Source organism: Phaethon aethereus (assembly GCF_964289735.1).
Source record: "Phaethon aethereus genome assembly, chromosome: 1".
In the NCBI taxonomy this organism is placed as follows: domain Eukaryota; kingdom Metazoa; phylum Chordata; class Aves; order Phaethontiformes; family Phaethontidae; genus Phaethon; species Phaethon aethereus.
The window spans coordinates 147,610,636-147,634,928 of record NC_138575.1 but is presented as its reverse complement, the minus strand read 5'-3'; the positions used below and the strand labels follow the sequence as shown (position 1 = coordinate 147,634,928).

General features: G+C 37.1%; 1 protein-coding gene across 4 annotated transcripts in view; it reads right to left on the bottom strand.

Annotated features, from left to right (window-relative positions):
• Positions 1-22,762, bottom strand: part of UBE3A (ubiquitin protein ligase E3A) — a gene marked incomplete at both ends in the record, with an annotated part of 36,894 nt that extends 14,132 nt beyond the window's left edge. For 2 of the 4 annotated variants that reach the window (XM_082009957.1, XM_082009958.1), the window contains 2 exons: positions 4,483-5,738; positions 9,679-10,018. In XM_082009957.1, the coding sequence (XP_081866083.1) occupies positions 4,483-5,738; positions 9,679-9,874 (1,452 nt within the window). Of the gene's footprint in view, positions 1-4,482; positions 5,739-9,678; positions 10,019-19,056; positions 19,102-22,742 lie in introns of those variants that run through there. The other 2 variants (XM_082009956.1, XM_082009959.1) reach the window with 2 other exon arrangements.
• Between the last annotated feature and the right edge of the window lie 1,531 nt (positions 22,763-24,293).

Below are 24,293 nucleotides of genomic sequence, written 5' to 3'. Positions count from 1 at the left end.
TCAGTTGTCACGTAAGAGGTTTAGCTCATCAATACACTTAAGAGTCATTTATAAGCAGGAGACACTTGCTGCTTGCCAGACATCTACATTCAGTGGGAAATTTGTAAAAGGGAGTTTCTAGTTTGCGAGCAAGTATCAGCCAGACTCCGCTGCCAGAGTCCACCACATTTTCACTTGCAGAACTCATGTGTCCTAACTCACAGCCTTTAAATTACTGCTACCTGAGATTAAATCCACATACAATCTGGGACATGGGAGTTAGGTTGGGGGGGAGAGTAAACTCAGAGGAAGGGGATGAAAGAAATAGCTGTTGGGGGATGAAGAGGCAGGAGAGGGGATTTAAGGATAAACTTCCTTTCATTACTACCACATGCACATAACATGACTCGGCAGGAGTACAACTAACCTCTGAAACCTGTTAGACACAAGAAAGCATGTTAACTGCTTTCAAGAACTGCGAACTGAGATACAAACTCCCAAATGTGAGGATTCCTTAATAAAAGTAGGGACTAGCACTTTACCAATTCCAACATTCCTCCCTGCTCCCCAGCAACTTTTCAGACTAACATACATACAAATAAGTATACAATAAGCATATAATACAAAGAAAGCACATTTCATTAAGTCAATAAAAAAAACAAACAAGTTTCTGATGCAAGTTTCATACATGCAAAGAATTTGAACAATGAATCTGTAAATAAAATTTTTTGCTTAGGTGCATGGGTTCCAGGGTGAACTACAATTCTCTTAATAAGCTACTTTAAACAAGTTATTGCTTCAAAGGTATTTAAAAGGTATTGCTTCAAATTCTCAATCAAAGAAAAAATCCTACAGTAATAATAATAATAAAAAAAAACAACTTACCAGTGCTCATATTTGTTTTAATGAAATCCAAAAAGTGAGAAGATAAATATTTAAACTTTTAGAATTCAGTATATACAAGTATTGATAAAACAGCTTGGTGATAACTTAATTAGCTCGATTAATTAGCAAAGACAGACCGGTACTTAGTTCATTTGCAAAAAGTAGTTATGAAGGCTGATCGATATATTTCCTTGAAAAATATCCAACATCAATAAGGAAAATATGAGTAAGATCATCTCAACCTCATTTTAATCAATATTTCTGAAAATGCTTTTATCAGGAAGTTATTTGTTATTCCCTATTTAGTCCAAAAAGTCTGCACTGATTGTTCTGTAAAGACACAGGTCTTACGAGAGTGTACATGAGTATGTAATTACTTACAGTTCAAACAAGTCTCTAAGCATTCAAACCCCAAAAGTAAAAAATGCAGTTCAAGAGTAAAAATATTGGTAATCATAATTACTTACCTGTAATTTAAGCATGTTTGGAAACATTTTGCCACTGAACAGATCTAAGAATATGCTTTTACTACTGAAGACTATTACCTGGGCAAGATCTTTCTGATAGTTGTGAGACCCTTCCAAAGTTCAATACTGCCCCCAGAACTGCAACCATCACTGATGCAAACTTGTACAACATGGCTTTCACTTACATTTGATGCTGTCAGTGCTGCTACAGAAGCACATGGTTCCCATCTTTGACTACTATCAGAGATAGAGTATATTACTTTAAGGATTAGGACATAAGGCTAAAGATCCTCCTCCAGACCTATTTCACACCAATTAGGAAGTGGACACAAATTGTTGAAATTACTAAAATCATTTACCAACCTGTTACAGGAAGTACCTGTAACAACAGCATGCAATTCCTCAACAGATCAGGCACTTGCTGAAGAAACTGCAAGACGACTGGGTGGAACAGTTATTTTCTCTGCAACACTTTTCCAGCTACCAGCAGAGTTGCAACTTAGAGATTTCCTGAGGTTTGTATGTGGGTCACAAAGTGTTTGTAGTGACCATTACTTTCTGATGGATCTTTCTTTCATGAAGAGCTACAAGTTCTGGGTAAAGACATCCATAATTTTAAGGTACTCAGTGTGGAAAAAATAGGTCCTTTTGCTTGTGTTAAGCCTGCTTCCTGATAATATGACTGGGTGCTACCAGATGAGAAAACCAGTATCTCCCATGCAACTTCTCCATGCTGTCTTTTACATCCTCTCTGTCATCTTTTCTACTACTAAGAGGACTTCACAATCTCTCTGCAGAGACTCTGAACTCTCCAAATGTATTGCTATTGCACCCTTTTTGATCTTAAAATGAGAAAAAACAAAAGAGAGACATAGCCACACCATAGTAAAGAGACATTGTATTGTTCCATTTGCTCCTTAACTCCTAACACTTCCTCAGGAATATTTAAAAATCTTTTTCATGAGCACCAATACTTCATATCATCAGTTACAACATATCAATAGTTAAAAGGTGACTTCTGCACCCACTACATACCGGTTATCAACATGATTTTCTCTCAGTCCACATCATCTCAACAGCTACCTTGTTGCATCTGTTTGAAGTGGCACATACAGCTTCCTTCCTCCAGCTAGGATGGTGAGTCTTCATTCATCTCCATTTTACTGAATATAATCTATTTTCTACTTTTGAGAAATGTCTGGGCTGTACTTTGTCTCGTTGATTAACACTACAGTTCAGCTCAGACTACTTGAATTTAGAACAGCTTTATCTTTTCCCTTTATTTTCTGACCCAGAATAAATAGTTTAAAATTCTTACTTTCCTTGGGACTTTGACAGGGTCAGATCACCATAATTTAGCGCATTCTGGCAACTTAAATTAACAGCCATAAAAGGATCCATGGCAACTGCCTAGGCATGTACTTGTAGACTGCTAGGCTGTGCAAGCACTGCTGCAGCAGCATAATTTAAATTACTATGTTTGAGCTTAGTCTGACTTAAGTTACCTAAATTGCCAACAGACCAAGGGTGTGCACAGCAGCAACTGCTGTGGCCCCATTGTGATACAGCTGCGGCACCAACTTGATGTTGCCCATGAGCTTTCTAAGCAACACTAGTTTTTTGTTCTCAAAGATGTCATCTTCCTTCCACAACAAGCAACATGTGGAAGAATGACTTCTCATATTTACAGATTTTCCTTCCCATCATCAGCATGAGGAAGGTGGTCTGCTTTCTCTCTGCTGGAACTGACATTAAAAGGAACATCTCCCTGAAACCAGCTCTCACCCTCATTTAGCCCATATTCTCCTAAAGAGAGTGTACTATTACTTCCTTTTCCCAGTATTCATGCATCTCAAAGCTGAACAGTCACAGAAATAAACTCCATTACATTAATGTGACAAAACACAATTGGATACAACTAAGTCTGACAGGTAGTGAAATTACAAAGAGTATTCTTAAATTAGAAAACTAGTACACAGTAGCCTTTAACCTTAAAACAGTGTATTTCTCATTTGCCTAATAGAAAATTTGATTTACAGACAGAAGCCATTTCTGCATTGCAATTTTATTTTTCCTATTGGTACTGGAGACAAAGGTTTTTCCTGATAAGCCATAATATCATCAATTCCCATGAGGCAGCTAACCCATCTGGAAATTCATAGGTACACAGAAAAAAAAAAATCAACGTGGGAGCTCATTTAGGGCTCTCACAATTGGCCTTCAGTAGCAGTTAAAGTCATCAAATTGAACCAGAAGTAACAGCTAGGGTGAGACACAAAACCAGGTACTTTCCCCAGAGTGTCTCCAAATACCTGTCTGGCTCTTCAGCAACAAGCTTTAAAGCCATGGTTAAATTTAAAATTTTGCAAACATTGTTGTGATTTAATAACAGAACATAGAAAAATGAAAAATAACAGCTTTAAGCAAAAATAAAAGGCAGAAGAGTCCTAAAATTAAAAGGACATTTATGGAAAAAAGTTTACTGTGAAATATTCTTTACAGTTTGTATCTTTTATAATTCCCATCTTCCAAAAATGTGTGAACAAATGGCTTTAAGTTTTACTTTAAGAAGCCAGCATATTCAGAAGCAGGCTGCTCTCACAGTTTTCAGGTATTAACAGGTCTGTCTTCTCCTTTCTCAATCATATCAGCATTTACACTAAATTGCAGTAACAAGTAGAAGCACTTCTTGCTTCTCTAAGTATCATGTAGTCAGTCCACACACTTTACATCTAGAAGTTCAAAAGTCCACAAGAAGAGTACACAACTGAAAGGCTTTAATTCTAACTTCCATCTGAAAAACCCTACTATCAGAAGATGATCCAAGACAGTCCAGAGGACAAAGAAAAAATAATGAAACAGAAGTTGGTCACTCTCACCATTAAGAGCTGTAACAGTGCAGAATCTGTGAACAGGGAATAAGAACTGTTTAACACTTTAAAACATCTTTAGAAGTCTGCATCCACTCTGAGTAGACGTGGTTTTGCTGAACATACAAATCTTCAACAGCACACTTTGAATTCAAACTTAATATGGTAAAGCTATTTGGGTTTCTTCTAGAGGATATCTAGTACATAAAACACCGCACTCACATGCAGTTTGCCCTTGTCAGAATCAACAAACCCAAGTTCTACGCTGCTGCATGACTTACCCGGACGAGTGCATCATCTATGATGTGATCACGTCTCACTTTAAGTCGCAAATATGGATTGAGCTGCTGTCCTTGAACTAAGCTGTAGAGCACAGTTATGCGTCTTTCACTGTACATCCGGATTCTATTGTCATAATACAATCCCAGGTTCTTGGTAACAGCATTTAATATGAAGGGACAGGTCATAAAAGAGAATTTATTTTCTGTTTCTACTTTGAAGAAAGTGTAGTCTTTGTCCATTTCTAGAACATCATTCAGTGGTTCATTAATAAATTCTTCAAAAGGGATAAGTGGTTTTCTGCAATCTATAGTTTTAACACCAAGTTCAGTTTCCAGTGGGTCCACTCGAGGACCTTTTTTATTTCTTCTTTCCTCACCCAACAGCTCTTGAAGAGTTAGTTCACTTGATTCTGGGATGGGTTCTTCATCCTCCTCTTCGTTATGATCTGTATCCACATCCCCTCCTACTACATTTGCATAGTAAACCATTTTCAAGCACTTTGAAGCAGCAACAACAGCATCATCATCATTCACTAGGTTACGACTATTGAACTCATTGCTTATGACTTTGTAAGTAATAAGCTGCTGAAATGTTTCCATCATTCTCCGAATTTGGTCTGCTCTGTACTTAGACCACAATCTGACCAGTTTTGCTTGAGCTGCAAGGGGTAGTTTGCTCATTGCTTTGCAAAACAATGGTAGAGCCATTTCCAGATATTCTGGGCTATGAAGATTGCCATTCTCCATAACAATAATAAACAAATTCAGATAGTTAGGATCCCGAGAGTACACGTTATGGTAAGTCAAGTCACATTCCACATTGGGTGACAAGTACACAAGTGCATTTAAAAAGGCAGTTTCTATTTTTTCATTAGAAAGTAATCTATCATAGACCCGTCTGACTGCTTCAATATCTACAGACACTTCATCCGGGCCTAGTTTTTGGAGGTTATTATCTCCCTGTGTGTTATCACCTATTCTTGACGATGAAGATGATGATGCGCCTGAATCTTCTTCCATAGCAGCAGCCGAACAGGCAGCTTTTTCCTTTTCATCTTCATCTTTGTCTTCATCCTTTCCTTGAAGAGATTTGAGCTCCTCCTTGGTGTGGTGCTTGGCTTTCCGGAAACTCTGTACCAATGCTTCAGCACTAGAAAATACTCTCCCAATCACCCGGATTAAAGGAGAATAATCCTCTTTCTCTCGACATAGTTCAAGAATTTCATATATCTTGTCTTCTGTTAGAAAAGTGACATCTATAAAAAGATAAAGTATTAATTTTAAGTTAAAAATTAAAAAGATACAATACTCCTAATTTGCTCTGCTCAAGAAACCTGTGTATCATATCATCATTAACACTGGAAAAAACAGTGTCAGTGCTGGATAAATTTAAGACAGATACTTTATAATATCATTAACAGGAATAATGATTATTTCATTCACTCTGATTTTGTAAAATATATTATTCATGGATGTCGATCAGAGAACACACTCTGTTTTGCAGCCAGTTAACTACATTTGGCAGTTAACAGTATTGCATCATCTAAATATGAACAACTAAATCAATCAGTAAGATGTTTAAACTTTAAAAGACTTAATGAATTTAAGACTGTGTGACAATGCAGTCTTCTGTGAAATCTGCAGTTAATATACAAGTCATTAAACTATACACGAACTAAACTGTATCAACCTCTTTTTTTTCCAAACATAGCACACGCTTATGGACTTCACACCCTCTTCCTCCCTTAAAAACAGATCTTGAAGAGTTTCAGTAATTTGTTTTGGTTTATATTAATGGAACTATAAGATTTCTTATTTCTATTTTAAGGCTTTCTGTCACTGTTTTTATACTAAACTAATGCCTGAAAATCCTCCCAGAAACCACAATACATGTTCAGAAATTTACACTGCCATCTGAATTACACACACAGTTGGGCATGTGGGTTATTTGTTTGTACATTAGGCATCACTGAGAAAAACAATTTGAGTGTACTCAACATGCTATTCAGATGAACAAGCTGGTTTAAACACATCATCTGCATGGGCTCCAAATACCTGTCTGTTCCCCCTCCCCCCCAAACCCCTGATACAAAGTCAGTCATTTGGTTGTCCATTTGTTATTTGAAAACTTCCTTTCTTTTCAGAAAAGACAAAGAGAACACATTATTTACAGCTTTCTATGCTACTTCTCAAACAGAACCCACAGGTGATTTGACATCAGGTGATGATTTAGAGTAGGACTACCATATGATCAGACCCAGAAAAGCTGTTCTAGTTTAAGCAGATTCTTCTGAACTGGCACATAACGTAGACCTAAAACTGAATCTGTTTAATAGCGTCTGTAGAGATCCAAAAAACACACATCACAGCACTGTATTCACCAACCACACTAGAACTACCACCTTTGCAGAAAGAAGGAAATGTATCACTTTAATACAGTTATATGTTAAAGTATTTTGAAATGTGATTGCCTACACTAACATTCATTCATTTTTAATTTCATAGCTAAGCAGTCATTAAATTAAAAATACAAACTAAATGATGCAAAGACAGACAACCTGTTGATTTTTGCAGAGCCCCAAGCCATTCTTAGAGCACAGATAACACAGGAAGGATTAAGCTTATGTCATACTACTGACTTCCAACCAATCTGAAGACAGTGACACAGCTCCAATACTAAAAACCATCTTGTTAAAAACACAACAGCATTGAAAATATTATGAAAGGATTCAAGCTTAGTTCAACATCTCCTATTTTTATCTGCTGCAGTGCATGCTCAAGAAGCAAATTTACCTAAAAGAAATGTAACTGCTGACACAGATGCTGTTCCATGCCACAGCTCCTCAAAATGAGGACAATAGCCTCAAGTTCACTGACTCTGGATTGCAGAGGTTATTCATAGCATAAAAATTATCTGCAAAAGTTGACAATTTAACAATATAACACATTTGAGATTTCCACACTTACAACAGGAACTCCCCAGTCATTCTTTTAAAGGTTTTAGTATTTAAGGAACTAATCATGTGCTATTTCCAGTTAAAATATTTAGTATTACCATCAGCAGTTTCATAACCATTTTAAGTCATATCCTGTGACGATCCTCTGACTTAACTGCCATAAGAATCTGCCCCATTTTTACTTTACAGCAGTGAGAACAGCTGTAGAAAAACACGTAAGTGAAGCTTTCTTCTAAGTCAATTTTAGCTGACTTGTGTCTGAATACATGAGCTTTTACATGCCTTCTCCTCTCACTCTTTCCATTGCAACCAAGCAATCCAGTGAAGTAAACGTATCTCCTCTCAAGACCTTGTTCTCAGTAATACTCCATGACAAATCTGTACATGAAGTCAAGCTTTCATGCATCCCTGACTGTGAAAAAGGACTGCATGTGAGCTATATATTGCCAACAACACACTCCCTAATTAGCAAATTTATTAATTATCTTTTCATTATCTCTTGTGGAAGCTTTGCTATGGTTGTGTGCTCATCGCCTGTCCACTGACCTTCTCTGTTCCCATTTTAATGTTTTGGTGATCAAAGTTGAAAATAGCTTTCCAGGTAATTATAACACCGGTTTTGAAATGGCGCTCTATATATAGGACTACATTTGTAACCCATACTTTTTTATATATTTGCATTTTCTCTATTTCCTTCTGAAATAGAGAAGGAAATTCTCTTTTCCATGCAAGATACTACTGAGATGCTGACAATGACCTCCAGATACATTTTTCCCCAAAGGGAAAAAATAGTCTTAGGGCTTAGCACTACAGAAAAGTAATGTAAATAATTTTTTTCTGAAAGGCATTTCTTTCAATTCACATAGAACTTTCAATCCTATGTCAAGCATAAAAGCAAGCTGTACATCCTTTTCCTTGGCTTTCTTAAACTTAACTGCAGTTTTCCCAGTAACTGTTGCTGTGGATGGAACTTAAAAAACAACAACTTTAGAGAATGAGATTCCTTAGACATCATCCAATTCCAAAGGTAACTAAGAGTCTCGGATGGGCTTTAAGAACGCACTAATGCTCTCTGTCCATACAGCTACAGGGACAGGTGAATACTTGTCATGCTGCAACGAACAAAGTCCGAGTCACTGCTTTAGACAACAGACTGTCTCTGGAGATAGGCTGAGAAGACTTAGATCTCTGTCTTGGGGAGAGAGAACAGCAGGGTCGGAGAGAAGGAAGAAAATCCTGTACACACACCCCTCCATTAAAAATACAGAGAACCAAGAGACAAATCACAACACAGACCTAATCTGCTTCTTGCCTGTCTAACACTACAGTAGCTCCTCTTTCCCTTCCCTACTGTTTGCCTCTCCGCTTACTCAGATCATAAATAATTTGGGGACAAATTTATCCTTGCATTAGATAAAGAACAAGCTGATGCAGGTATTGACTGGAGCATCTTAGGTCCCTTCTAATACAGTACTGTGTTTTATCGCTGATTCTGTAGGGCTTTTTAATTCTTCACTATAAACAGTTTCACCTTCTTTAACTAAAACGAATGAATCTGAACTGTGTTTATACCACTTAGTGCAATGATACTTAAAAAAAGTCTGCTTAAAGGTTAATGGCTTTAATTTCATTTAGCTTGTGATTTCTGTTTGCACCACAGGTTTTCACAACCACCAAAATTATTCTTGTAGTATGTATTTACCATTCTAGAGTTTAAAAAGCTAAACAGAATTTAGAAACACACATACAGAACAGTATTTCCTTTTCCTATACTGGCTTAGAAATTACTTCGCTTAAACATTTTTTAGCTTGCTGTATGTATTGCCTATCATCCACTGTATCATTTTTTGTTAATCTGTTCGGTTTCTTAACACAGAATCTGGAATTGGTTAAAGTATAACTTTTATAACTCATTAACTACAAAAGAGTTACAAAACCAGCAAAACTAAAGCAGTCATAACAGCACTTAAAAAACCTCTCTATATTTGCAAAACCAGTAATCTCAGAAAGCAAAAAATGCACATGGATTTTAATAAAGATGTGGTAAAGATCCAGATTTGGAATCAGTTTTCAGCATTAATCCATCCATTTTTCAGAATCCATAATAAAATATGTGATTACCCAATATTCTGTTTAACTCAAGAAGCCAGCAGAACACCACCACAGTGAATTCTGTAGGCTTCTATACATGCATACTAAATGTGTTTTATTTTAGGGAAATTCTAAAATAACATCTTACCTTTAAAGTCATCTCTTGGGCCTTGCACTTCCTTCTTGTTCATTTTTCTGTCAGTGCAGGAATTGTTATGGGCACCTTTGGAATTGTTTTCTAGGTAAGCTGAGCTCGTTCCTTTCTTGGAGGGATGAGGATCACAGAGTTTTGCATTAATCTTATAAAGCTCGAGGGCCTTAATGGCTGCTGCATTGTTATCCATACGGAGAAAAGTTGGACAGGAAGCACAAAATTCATTCGTGCAGGCTTCATTTCCACAGCCCTCAGTTAACTGGTGGTAGTAGCGCTCTATTAGATGCTTTGCAGCTGCTCGCTTCCTGTAGCAAACATTCAAACAGTAAGTACAAGGATTAGTAGAGCTTTCACATACAAAGCTCATTCAAAAGCATCAGCAAGGCAGAGATTAGTCAGACACTGAAACACAAGATTTCTGTGTCAGAGAGGACACATCAGGAGATTTTTTAAAATGCAGGATTCTCATCTTGACAAATGCAAATATATTTAACACACAATTTAATTAGTGGGTTCTATGTAAATGAAAGGTTTATGCACAGTTTTCAGCTTTACATTCTAGCGTTACAGTGGACACACTCTTGTTCAGTTCTGAACAACCTCAATTGTCCCTGAAAAAGAGAGCAATTTAGATGCAAAGCAAGACTGCAAGTGAAATAGAACTGGATCTCATACAGGTGACTGAGTCTGGGTATAGCACTGAGGTATGGTTGCCACTGACAGAGGGAGAATTATTGAAATACAAACGATCCAGGCATTTATTTAATAATACTATCAACACTACACCAATAGGATATAAACCCTTTAAAAATCTAAATCATTTTTTAAACAAGATTCCAGACTAAGTTATCAGATATTCAGTCTATTTAAATCTGTAGGAAAAATATTCCTTGGTTAAACTGATGACAAAAACCACGATTAAAGATGAGCTCAAGGCTGAGTATCTCTCTCCTCAGCTTAATAAGGTATATGGTTCTCTAAACAAGCTATTTGCCAAATCCTCTACTTTCTCCAGCAATTATACATGGCAAGTATGTATTTTGAAGAATTACAACTATATTGCTAAACAAGTCAATGGGCTCAGTACTATATATTACACACACAAGAAAATTTAACTGGCCAATAAGTCCCAGACTTTTACAAATGGTAAAGAAATTGCCGTAAAGCTGCAGATAACTGGGACAGAAGCTGCATGCAGCACCAAGAGCACCACATTTGACCACATTTTGGAATGAAACCACTAAACCTTCACTGAAGAATATGAGTTATTAATTAAAAATATCAACTATGAAACATTTAAAACATTTTGGTGTAACGTGCAGGCTAACTTTACCTAACGTTAGTGATACAGTACTATAAGGTCTGGAACACAGAAAGCAAGATTTTCATCAGAAATTGAGATATTAACTTAAAGTTGCCTTTTCCAATGTTGATGCATGCACAGATTCTGCACAGAACAAGTACCTGAGAACTGAAATGCTAGGCCCACTGGTACTACTCAGCACTTGCTGCACCTAGCTGTTAACACTGGCTGGTTAAGTATCAGAGTTCCAATGAAGCTGCTTCAGAAAGGAAAAGGTACTCAAGTTTTGAAAGTAACTACTGAGGTGTATATTATTCAGCAATAATACTTTTGCTCCTTCCTTTTCACCCTTCAAGATCTCATGATCCTAGGGAAGAAAATATTTCTTGCAAAGAAAACCATTACCTCAATATCTACCTAAGCTTTCAAATGCCCCAGTGCATTCCAAGAGAAGAACTGAATAGAAAGGTTTCCCTGCAGCCTTGAGACAGAGGTGGAAAACCATTAAAAAAAAAAAGCAGCACCAGCAATGCCATCAAAACTACTACCATATAATAGCTGTATTCTGGTCCAAGGAAAGAATTCTAGCCTCTCCAATTTTTATGTGTAGACTTAGGAAAAACTTCCTCTCTCCACATACATATAAAAAGATAAGGTTATTTTGAGCCTGTTTTTCATACTTCAGCTTTTAGTATAAAGGATTTAAAACACCAACAGTGTTTTAACACAGCTTAGATCCGTACATGATTTCACAGATATCTATTTCTGAATGCCAAGACTTCATGCTTTGATCATTCTTGACTTTCAATCATTTCAGACCTTCAGATTTGGAGTGTGAAATGTTGTCATCTGTAAGCAGGTAAGCTGATCACATGGAAAGACTTCCTTTGTAATATTAAATTTTTTACATCTGAGCTACAGCTACGTGTCTCACCAACACGCTCCTTATTTACTTCTCTTGCAATCTCTCCTATGCATTACCTTGATGCCTTCATGAAAGCCTTCCAACTCAAGTTGAAACTTACTGTTCCTTTTATTTTCCTCCCTCCTTCTCACTGACCATGTTTTCCACAGTGCATACAAAATGCTGGTTATTTCATATACACATTATCATTTTAAATCTATACTTCCTTGTCACATTTTCCTTCCACCTTATTTCTCTATTGCAGTCTATACATAGATCACAAGTTTTTTGCCATAATTTTCTGACCTATGTAATACACTTATGAATGTTACATGTATTATTTCTCACAGCTGCTCTAAGTGCATATGTATTACAGGTGTGTGTATTTATTTATTTACCTAAAGCAGCTAGAGCTGTTATTGAGATTAAATATATTGTGAAAAGCTGACCAGTTCCTTAAGAGTTCAAACTGGAGAAACTGTTAGTCTCAAAAAGGCATGCACACCTTTCTAGCTTACGTAACATCTGGTTTGAATAAAGTTCTATCAGTGTTTATACACTGAAATACTAACAACACATTTAATCATGTTAGCTAAGTTTAGACTTGTATCTAACAGTTAACTTCTGAGGGACTCACTTTTTTGCTTCCATTTTTTAACTATGAATTACTTCTCAAACTGTGCCATGCCTACAATAATGTTGTCTGTACAAACATCTTCATTTTGACTCATGGCCACAGACTCATTGACCCAAGTTCTGTGAAATTCTATTAGAGATGGAAGGTTCAACGTTCAACTGAAAGTTAGAAATTTTTTTTTTTTTTAATTCAACTATGGAAGCAAACAATACAATGTGTACTAGAATACAACAGTATTAGAATTCCACCCACCTCTCCGTGGCGGCTATTCCGCAGAATTTTGACATGGCCTCAGCTAAATTATTTAAGGAAATAAAAAAGGTGGAGACTTAAAGTGAGGATACAGACCTAAGAAGGTAGAGGAGAATTTAATGAGCCTTTTACAAGGCTACTCTTATTGAGGTGCATCCATGAAAGCACTTAAAAAGAACACAGTTCCAAGTAAACCAATGTGTGATTTTACAGAATAGTAAGATATCCCATACCACATTCCCGTTAAGGTACTTGAGGGATTACTGTCACCGTCCAGTGCCAACAGCTCACATTTCTATATTATTTAGAAAAAAATGTAGCCTACCTTCTCCATTTGCCAGAGGTGAAAACTTGATCTCTTTTTACATTCCCTTGCTCATTTAGTATGTAGAAAACATAAGTTCTTAGCCTGAGGCATTAAAACTGGTTCATCAAGTGAGGTAACACAAAACCCCTCTCTATTCTTAGCTCACCCTATACTATGAAGACTGCAGCTCCCTTTAAATTCCTATACAGGGATCAAGTGAAGATTAACTGGTTCCCTATAAACTCAATGACTAGTTTATTGTACATTAGCACACAGTCATCTTCTAGTGTAGCTAAGGCTGCAGTGACTGTCTCGCATATATATTTGCAAAGGGTCACACTTTTGTTGTACATTCAAGTATGAAACTGCACTGGTGTGGTTGCAGTTGTAAACGTTTCACAGGCATATCCTTAAGCCTTAAGGGTAACTTCCCACAGAGCAGGCCTTGTATAACCTCCTCAAGCAAGACTTGTTAATTCAGTAAGGGGGAGAGGCACCTAAACAGACATCTTCCTTCCACAAAGTCCAACAATTTCACAAGCACTTTTATCCATTTAAACAAAAATGAGTATTCACTGACTTACTTTTGTAATACTTAAAGAAAAAAGAACACCTTTAGACATTTTAATTGTTCTTTAGCTAATAAAAAGCCAGATAATAAGTACTTTGTAATTAAAATGCTGCCAAAACTGTGGAGTATCACTAGAAATGTGCACCAATGAGCCTCTACCTTTCTAGATACTTCAGGCAAAGGTGAACTGGGCTGCATTTTGGGTTGTGAAGTAACTTCTGAATGTCTAAAGCACATACAAAAAGGATTGAACGCACTAGTTCAAAAGTTCCTATGTAACAGCATCTAATTTGCATTTCCCAAACATCTTTAACTACAGAGAAATGCTGCATATGGAAACTTTTGCAACAGGAAAAATCAGATGTTTAAGCACTTAAGGAATTTTAGAAAACTCTGAAGCATATAATCCTTTAGAGCAAAGAACATTCATCCAAGTTTCAAAACTTGCCTGAAGTTAAAAATATCTGCATAAATGCATCATTTTTGCTTTAAGTTTACCTAAATTTTAGAAATACGTATGAAGGATTCATACTTGCCTGGAAATATCAGTATGAAATGATGTATTTCTGAATGGCTTCTCCTTGGGACACAACAACTTTTATATTATTTCTACACAGAAGTCTCACATTGCTCCAAGATGGCATATTTTAGTAAGCAGAAATTTACAATGGCCCTTTTTAACAAAACTATTAGGAATTCACAAGTGCCAAAATGTTCATAAGCTGTTTTTTTTCTTAGCACAAAAAAACCCCAATGAAAGTACTAATGTGCATGGAAACTAGAGGAAAAATTATGTTTGTCTTTTGGATAGGGGAAAAAAGAAGGGACCATTTTTTTTAGTACTAATAGAAAAACAACTTTCAGTATATGCCTTAACAGACAGGACCATAAAACAGACTTATACACCTGCAACAATTATGCTACACTGTGGAAATAAGATGACCAGCAGATCAGAAACTGTTAAAAAAAGTGTGGGTTATGGATGGACATCTTTGTGAAGTTACATACTGCTTTCTGAGAGTTTCAGTTTCAAACCCGGCGTGTTGGTTTCCTGCCCATGTTTAGTTAGAGTAAGAACAGCAGTGCTAGAGAAGACAAGCTTCCAGTAGAAGCACTGCCCACACAGATCCTTTTGAAGCAGCGTGCACACTGAACTGCCAAATGCTCCACACAGAACTGGAGCCAAGCCCTCTGTTCCAGCAGCGTTGTAACACGTCTGCCCGTCTCGACCACTGACACTCCACCCAATGTCTGCAAATACACATGGAGCTCCCATTTGAAAGATCCTTGTTCTTTCCAGTGTGGTGTGCACCAATAGCTGGGGTACAGACCGAACTCCCTTGGACCATACTGGCTTCACTCAAGGGACCTCCCGCCCTACCACGTATTCTAGATCCACTGTGCCTCCAGGATCATTGTGTGCTGACAAAGTCAGGCATGGTGCTTCCTCAGGAAGGGCAAACCTGAGAACAGAAGAGCTGTCCTGGCTTTATGGAGCAATGCAGAAAGACAGCTAGAGAGAGGGTGTCAAGAACATGGTCAGCACATATCTCTTGTACCATATCAGTACTTGTCTCGCAGACAAATTACTTTGCTGCAGTCCTTTTAGAAAAGCATCCTTCATTTCTGCCCTTTCCTCTTCAGGTTATTAGCTCCAAGACTCTACAGAGAATGTTATTCCACAAACCATATGGTTTCATATCCTAGTTCCCATCTGTCCTTCTTAAGAAGGCATGCAGTGCCCTATCACCTATGCAATCCCCCCAACATTCAATTAGCCAAAAAACAAAGAGATGAATAATGCATCGATTATACCCTGGCTTTTCAACCCAAGCAATTTCAGGAAAAATCTGTGCCGCCACCCCCCCCGGCCCTTACAGGCCTGAAGCCATTTAATTAGTGACTATGGGGAAACAATTATTAGGCAATTATTGAAAGCAATCAACACATGTAAATGGTAATGATTGTAGGAATACACTTGACTTTTAAATACTATGCTCACATTTACAGAATCAGTGTCTTTTGAAAAGTGAGGGAAAAATATAGCCTTCATAAAAAAAGCCGATAAATTGATTTGAGTACAAACAAAAAGTAACTTGGGTTACTGCTGGAATAAACTTATTACTAAGTTTAGGACTGACTATAAACTTACATCATCTTACTCTCTTGAACAAATTTGTTATTCTTAATATTTTAAAGAAAAAAGTACATAATTGTTATCAGCTGTTAAACTTCCAAAGAATAATCACATCTAACCACACAAAATTTTTCAACCATTCTCCAAATTTTGTTTTAAATTATCAAGTAAAGAGTCCCAAACTCTAATACTCTCTACTGGCTGTGAGGCCACAGTAAGACCAACTTTGTCTTTATTGGAAAGAAATAAAATGACATTAACCTCACATACTTGCAGGAATCTTTCAGTCTGTCTTTATATTCTGGAAAAAACAAATAATGAATATTTTATCAAATATTAAGCAAAATACATATTCTTTAGTACCTTCCGTGTCTTCCCTTAAAGAAGTCCTGGCACTCGAGCAGGACTTCTGCATTAGACTTCATGTTGTACTATACTGAACAAGCTTAAATTTGTCAAGTATGAAATTTATACACTGTATTCTGATCAGCATCCCAACCAAAGAAAGGAGATTATTAGCACTGCAGTGAGATATCAGAAGATATAGACAGTAACTTGGGAGACACTGATTGTAATTTTCTACTTTTAGACGACTGAAGTGTTTCAGTAGAAAGCGTGATATAAGCAACAAACTATTTCAGACAAAAATACTGATATAAGAAGAGGATTGACCATTGCAACAGTGTGAAAAACAGATGAACTGATAAGTCAAGTTATTGCTAAAGTAACCAATTAAAAATTATGTAATTTAGTGCTAGAGAGGTTTCAAGAAAGTTATCTGAATCAAAGCTGAAAATTAATGCAGACCTGTGACAGGAGCAGACAGGAGATGATGATCTTAAAAATTCAAGAGTTGAATGAATGTTAAGGAAAAAAACCTTCTAACTCTGAGCTAGGACCAAGATGTTCATCATGCACAGAGCTAGAGTTTTAAAAGCTTGGGATAAGCAAAACTTATCCATGGAAGAATTTGCTGCGTAAGAGTCCAGAAGAGTCAGTAGATCGTTTATTTATTTTAATTCACACATGTGAAACATATGTGACTGTGCTCTTAGTACAGAGCTTTGCAATGCAGAACACAGAAACAAATAAAGCAATTATATCAGCCAACTAGAGCAAAAACAGCTTAACCATACATTGTGCAAAAAATAAAACACTTGCATAAGTTCCTGCATTTACTAATGAATATAGGCATGTAAATAACATAGTTACTACTATAGCTACACAGGTAGGCTTGCAGGTCCCACTATTACCCAGCCTGCCATTCCACCTTATGTGGCAAGAGCAATTATGCAGCAGGATTGCAGAAATTCTCTGTAATAGGTAATGTACACATCACATTGTGACACAGTGTTAAAAAATTTAGTTTTGCAAGTATAGCATGCATTAACACTGTATAACTAATACACAAATATGTGAATCCCTACAGCTTGACTGGCTTACATCTATTTTAGACAGATACCCAAAATCTACACAGTGAGGGTAACCCTGATGATCGTCCTGCACAAAAAAAAAAATTTCAGCTTTCACACAGAAAAGCTTGCTACTGTAGATTATTTTTCCAAGTTCAGTTTTAACGAGGATAAAAGACACACACACAAAGTGTCAAACTGCTAGAAGGAAATACAGTTGTACTGCCTTTTCCTTCTCATTTATCATGGGTTCTTACAGAGTCTGTTTCACACCACTCAAGTTCCTTGTTTCTGATGCATCTTCCCTTACAGCGTGCAAAAAGCAAAAAGTAGTCAACTGACAATATCCAGGGTGGACTATGGCCAGTCTACAGCCCGATTTTGTCCGTTTGGCTAGGCTACGGAAACAAAAAGAACACAACTCAACTTGCTGCAGGAACAATAAAACACAACGCAGCAGGGGCTGCTGCTGGAGACCATGGCAGGATTTTTGCCCTGCAACCTCTGTCTCTAACACATACCTACGCAGCAACAGCCAGTCACCTCTCAGGTCTGGATGCCTGCAACCTGTATTGCTAAGAACGCAACTAGCCAGCACATCTGTAACAGATGGCAGGAGAGAGGGAAAAGCTAATTTGTTGTCCCAGGAGAAATGCTCCTCCTAGGACAAGAAAAGACTTCACTGCAGTGAACTGCTAAAAACACATGGGAAAAGTGTTCCATGTTTCCTTCTCATCACTTTTAAGGTTAGATACGCAGTTCAGTGTGGAAGGGCTCACCTCAGCTCTGCTTCTCCCCAAGTTGGGCAGCTACAGCAATGAAGTTCTTGAGCAACTGACACTATGTCCCCAGCCTGCAAAACATCCTGAAACTGGCATTCAGCCGGCAACACATAAAATGCTAGACCACTTGGGGGGAGGGTGTGGAGGAGACAGTTTAAAGTCAGAGGAGGAGTTTGTGGCAGAAGAAAAATGAACCCAGGTCTTTTGAAGCCTTGGACACAAACCACTGGGCTATGCTCCCTCTATTATTTTGGAATTTGTGCTGTAAGCCAGAAAAGCAGAGTTTGTGGTTTCCCTATTTGAGTTTTATGACAGGATGGTTTGAATAGCAAGAAAAGAATTTTTGTTTGCTAACTCACAGAAGAATAGTCTCAAGTAACTTTTTTCTTTTTTTTTTTAAATGGTCCTCTCATTCCTGCAACCCTTTTGCATTTAAAATTGAAATGAACATTTCAGCCTACCACAATCTTGCTTCTAGTTAATCTTGGCTTCTAAGCTAATGAAGACAGACCAAAACGAGGTTCAGAACTGAGCAAGAAGCTACATGAATACTGTTTGGTTTTCTGTTTCTAGAAGTAACTAGTACATAAATTTGCCAAATTAAGTCAGACTTTTTTTTCCTTCTTTTGTTCAGCAATCCATTTGCCACAATAGGTATTAGCAGGTATTGTGCCTTACCACTGAAGTGTCTTCAAATCCATGCAAGATGTTAGTGAATAGCAGGTAGAAATTACACGCTTACTGGCAAGTCTGAATACAGGCCTGAAGATTTCTGACACTGTCTTATGCTACCATCTACTGGTTCTCATTAAACCAAGCCGCTGAACTTTCCCTTTAACCAAAGCTCCCCTCCAAAAAAACACCACAGAAAAGAATCATCACAATTTCTACAGAGGCTTAAAATTATTTTTCCATAGCAAAATACTAACTTTAAATTTTCTAAGGTGATTCCATAGTTCTACTCAGCTTTTGTCTTCTTTTTTTCAAGGAGGTGCAAAAGTAACTGTTACATATATTCAAAACATTTTAAAACAAGATATACCAAACTCATCCACTCATTTACTTACATTCGGCTAGTTTCAATGTTTTCAGAGTGAGGTTCTCCTGGTGATCTGCAAATACATATAAGAACCTTAAGCACTGTTTGTTATTTTAAGTCATTACAATACGAAGAGTTAAGAAAGGTGGAAAGCAATGAAAATGTATTATTGACACGAAAAGCATCAATTTTTATGCACTTGTGCATTTAATTTGTTGCACCAAACTCTAGAAGACAGTTCATAACATAAAACCTGACGATATAGTTAAGCCAAATTTCTCTAAAAGAGGACAGCACTTTTTTGCCACAGCTCAGGCAACAGCAGCCATTAGAGAAGAGTTCTGCTGGCAGTACTTCTGTAGTCAGGTTGCACAGTGCACTGGTTCTGGGCTAATTCTTCATAACCACTTCGGTAACCAAAATGTATACTCAAAGTTTATCAGTGATCAACAGTTATAAACAAATTCTCTGCACAGCTGGACTCTAAGAAGCAGCAGCTTAGAAGCAGGTCTCAACAGAATCTTGAAACCAATTTCCTTGAAACAAAATTCCTCTACTTGAATTTATGGACATAATCTCCCAGAGCAGAAGCATACAGGCAGCTTTCTGTTTCTTCCTTCCAGCCAAAAGATCATCCAGTAATATTCAGAATTAGGCGTTATCGCCTGGCATTTCTGAACACACAAGTAGCACCTTTGTTCAGCTTGCCAACCCCCTTGACTTAATTTACAGAGTATGGGGTATAGTTCCATATTAACTTAAGTAGGCTAAATTATAGTCACTTAGCTCTTCCTTATTCCCATCTTCTTCCTTATGTCAGCATTGATTCAAGAAGTTAACTTTTTTTTTTTTAAGACAGATTAATTTTTTTCCTCCCTTCAGGACTTCCCCTACCCAGTGAGTTTGTAGCCAAATGAGAGTTTGTAGCCGGATGATCCAGGAGACAAGGTAGTACAAATGCAGCAGTTTTGACTTCAATCATCTTAAGCTGCCTTGAAATCACACCCTGAAGAACCTTATGCAACCTTCACTTGGATATAGATTTTGGTAGTTAACCAGAACTGCCACACTGGATATATTGCATGCAGAGTGGAAACAGAGCACAGCCTTTGCGGTAAAACTCTATAGATTACATGAACAAAAATGTCTTTCAGGACAGAGCTTTCTCAAAACAGAAGTGAGCTAAAATCTACAAACAGAACTCACTTTGTAGGTTTCAACAGAGTTTGCCAGGGGACTTCAGTTAGCACAGCTAAGCAGGCTTTGCCATAGCTTTACCGGGAAAATCTCTGGTTATAGGAATGGAATTTCTGAATTTCTCTATTTACTATATGACTACCGATGCTATTCTAAATGCTATTGGAAATCTCCACCTGTAGCCTGAAACACTTCCTTTTTTCCTATCTTTCGTTGTGCTACCTTACTGGATGGTCCCTCCTGTTTATTAAAGCCTGGACTGTTCTCTGAATTCTCTACTAAAAATCTTAGTTCCTCTAATGACATACAGATCTTAGAAATTTTCTGGATGTTACCAAACTGTACTTTATTAACAGACCCAATGCCTAGAAAGCATTTCTGGCAGACAACTTACAATTCCTAGGCTAGCTGGATACTATGCAGTGACAGATGATGCAGAACATGGGAAGTTATTTGTTTATATTCCACTAAGTTATAAAATTCAACTGACACTAGGGATGGAATTCTGAACTTATAATCCAACTAACTTAATATACATGCTTAAAATGAAAATACCTTCTAACTGGAAAATAACATAAAAACTGCCCAATCTCAAAATTTGGTCTCTATTTATACCCTCCAAATGATGTTCCCCTTACTTGTTAAAGTTCAGGATTGACAACATAGTTGCTGACAAAAATAATGCTCAAAAGCAAAACAAATCAACATTTCAAAACAAATTTCAAAATTAAAAACAAAACAAAAAATGTGTGGATGTGGTGCTTCAGGACATGGTTTAGGGGACATGGTGGCGCTGGATTAATGGTTGGACTTGATCATCTTGAAGGTCCCTTCCAACCTTAGTGATTCAGTGATTCTGTGATTCATTTTCCTTCAACTCCAGCGACCAAAACAAGTCACTAAATACTTAGCAGAGAGAAAAGAATCTAATTTTTTTCCCCTAATTATTCACCTAAGCATGTAAGTGCTAGAACCCATATGACCTGAGGAGCAGTGGAAAGAAAAGTGTTTATAGTTATACTGGCTAGCTCCTCTACTCACATGCAGGACTTCAGAAACTGACAGCAAAGAGCTCGGATGTTTGGGGTGGTTGTTATCTTTGTTTTAGTCATGGGAAATACAACAAAATGAAGCTTTAGGTTGAGAGTAGTGCTTTAAGTTGCTATGAAGAGACAAGTGAAATAGTGGTGTTAAAACAAAAAAAAAATCAAAATTATTAACCACTTTGAACCTTTAAAATACACAGCAGTATGAAAAAATACATAAAAACTGCAGATTGGCATCTAAACTTAGCATGTTAAAAATGGTAGCCTGGTGATGTGCAGTAAAGACATGTAAACACAGCTATCAGTATATCCAAAGTATCTTCCTATCCTTATCGTTTGTGTCAGTTTTATCTGTGCTTTGAACAGACAGTGCAGTTCAGTATATGGTATTCTGCAAAAAAAAAACGTTTTCTTCTATAAGACAAGTAATATAAGAGAAGATAAAGTTTCAGGGAAGTTCAGAAAAAATAAAACCTAGCTGAGTCTAAAAAGGTTTGGTCCTCTAAGGTAAGGGGTTCTACAGAAAACAGGAATCAAATTCCTTCAGCTTATTGTTTTCTAAATATGAACAGACCTACCATAATTATGATTTGCAGAACTATTAACGCACTTATTAAACAGATTTTAAAAGGTTTCCAATGACAATGTAAGCACCAAATAATATGAGCTTTCAGTACTCATTAAAACAACATGGAAGATCAATCTAATTACAGGAATTGTAGTTGAGAAGCTATTTATTCTGCAATATCCAATTGTTTACAAACAAGATACCTTGTTATTCCTCTGAGCTGACAACAGTACCGAAAAACAACTATATAGTATGGCAAGACATCCTTTCATCATGCTTAAAATCCAAAACAAGAGAAAATCTCAGAGCAAATGCTCTTACAAATTTTAGCTTTGAATTAGATCATAGGTACTGATCACAAGACACCAACTAATCTGAATACTGCAGTATGAGCTAGCAAATTCAAATGGTGGCTCACATCCAACAACACAGGGAGCAACTTCTCCATTCTGCAAGCCACTCCTTTTACCTCCATTGTACCGCCCTGGGACAGAAAAGTAAAGGTATGCAAGCCTACAAATCTTATCATCATCAAGCCTGGACAAACACTTTAAAAAAATTTGAATAAATTGCTTAAATAAGTATGCTAAACAATTTATACAGAATTTCAGTATGACAGTAAAAAACACCAGAGACTTTTAAATGACAGTACTGCTCTTAAGAGGGATACCACAGAGCACCACAGTGCTCATATTTTACAAAGCAGACAGAGGCAAGGTAAGTGAGCTTTGAAATCACTCTAAGCAAAAGAGTAAGTCAACTTTGCCAGTTATCTTAAACAAACAATATACCTTAATACTATTTATAAAACTAACTTCAAGCCATACAAATGAAATACTTTTAAAATAAACTTTATACTAAAAAATCAATCCTGAGAAACAACATGATACACTTTATGCTTACCTTTTACAAGCTGTGGCCATTCGGTGACATCAGGGTGATCACAACTTTGAGTCACTGATTAAAAAGAGTTGTCACACCAGTCCTGTATCACGCTGGGCTAAGCATAAGCTTAACAATTCTAAATAAGTAAAAATAATTCAGTTAAAAGTACTTGCAAATTATTTTTGGCCAGTACACTAAATAAAAAACAGAAAACAGAAGAAAAATATTGATGCTAAGCGCTGTTTTATCTGCGAAATTAAGACCTCCTGCACAAAAAAATAGTTCATTTTTGAAAGGCATTCCAAGACTTCTAGAGTAATTCACTACAGTACACTCAACTGCTGAACTTGAAAATTCACCAACTTATTTTTAAACTCTCTAAAAAATAACAAAACCAAAACCCATCTCTTGGACCAGTGGAAAGCACCCGACATCAAGACAACAAATATTCAAAGATTTCAAAGCACGTGCGTAAATGAACTGTAAGTTCTAACTACAATAAAATTCCATTAGTTGCTTCTCTGATACAACTCAACTAACACTCGTTCCTAATGAGGTTCCATGTTTCCATGGGGGCAACATGTAACTTGCACTTTGCTGTGTGCCTCTCCCCAAAATGACATAAGCTAAAGCTATGTAAAAGTTTCAGAAGAGCAACCTTTGCTATCTGTGGCCAATCTTTTAGGTTCTTTGCTTCATTTACACCACATGTACTCTCTCCTCTCCCTTAAATTTTCAAAAGTGTATTTTACCTGTCAATTGTTTCCCGTGATCTGGCTCCACTGGTATAAATTGAAGTGTTGGTCCTTTACTTTGTCACGCAGGTGGCAGCCAATGATCACTCAGCAATACTCGTGCCCAGAGCGCCCTGGGACCACCCCAGCTGATTACTTCCATGGCTGAAAAGGAACCAGTTAGTCTCTTACCTACTGCTATGATCTACTCTAAACTTATGTTAACTAATAAAATATTTCCAAACGTAACCCTCAACACTCAGTTCACCCCATTCTCTCTCCCACCCAAGCTCCTAGGTACACTGGACAAAGGCTGTAAAGAAGAGAGGCCTCTGATGGAGAGTCAGACCACAAACAGCATTATTCACTTTTTGTTAATATAAAGTCTTGATTAAAATTGAAGTGTTATTACTGTATTTAGTAAATAAACAGTTATCTATGTTTCTCTAAACAGCCAGTAGCTATGAAGACAGATCTCCGTGCAGTATCTGAGTAGTTTATTCCTGTGGCTCTAACCCAGATGAAACCCCACATTTGCAGGTTGCCATGCAGCAGAAGCCTCATACAGAAGCAAGGTGCACAAAGGCTAGCGAGCTATTGAGGGCACACCTGCAGCTCACTGCAACACACAGAGTCATAATTATCTGGTGCAAATACTAAGAGAGCACAGACAGCTTTAAACATTTCAGTAAAGAAAGCTTTTGTGCTTCAGTCCAACCTATTACAAGAGTCTTTCAGTAAGGTCTTCGGTTTGATGAGAAATCAAGCAGTCTCAATACTAATTTGTATCTGCTGACTCGTCAAAGATATGAAATCACTGATCAGTAAGCAAGGC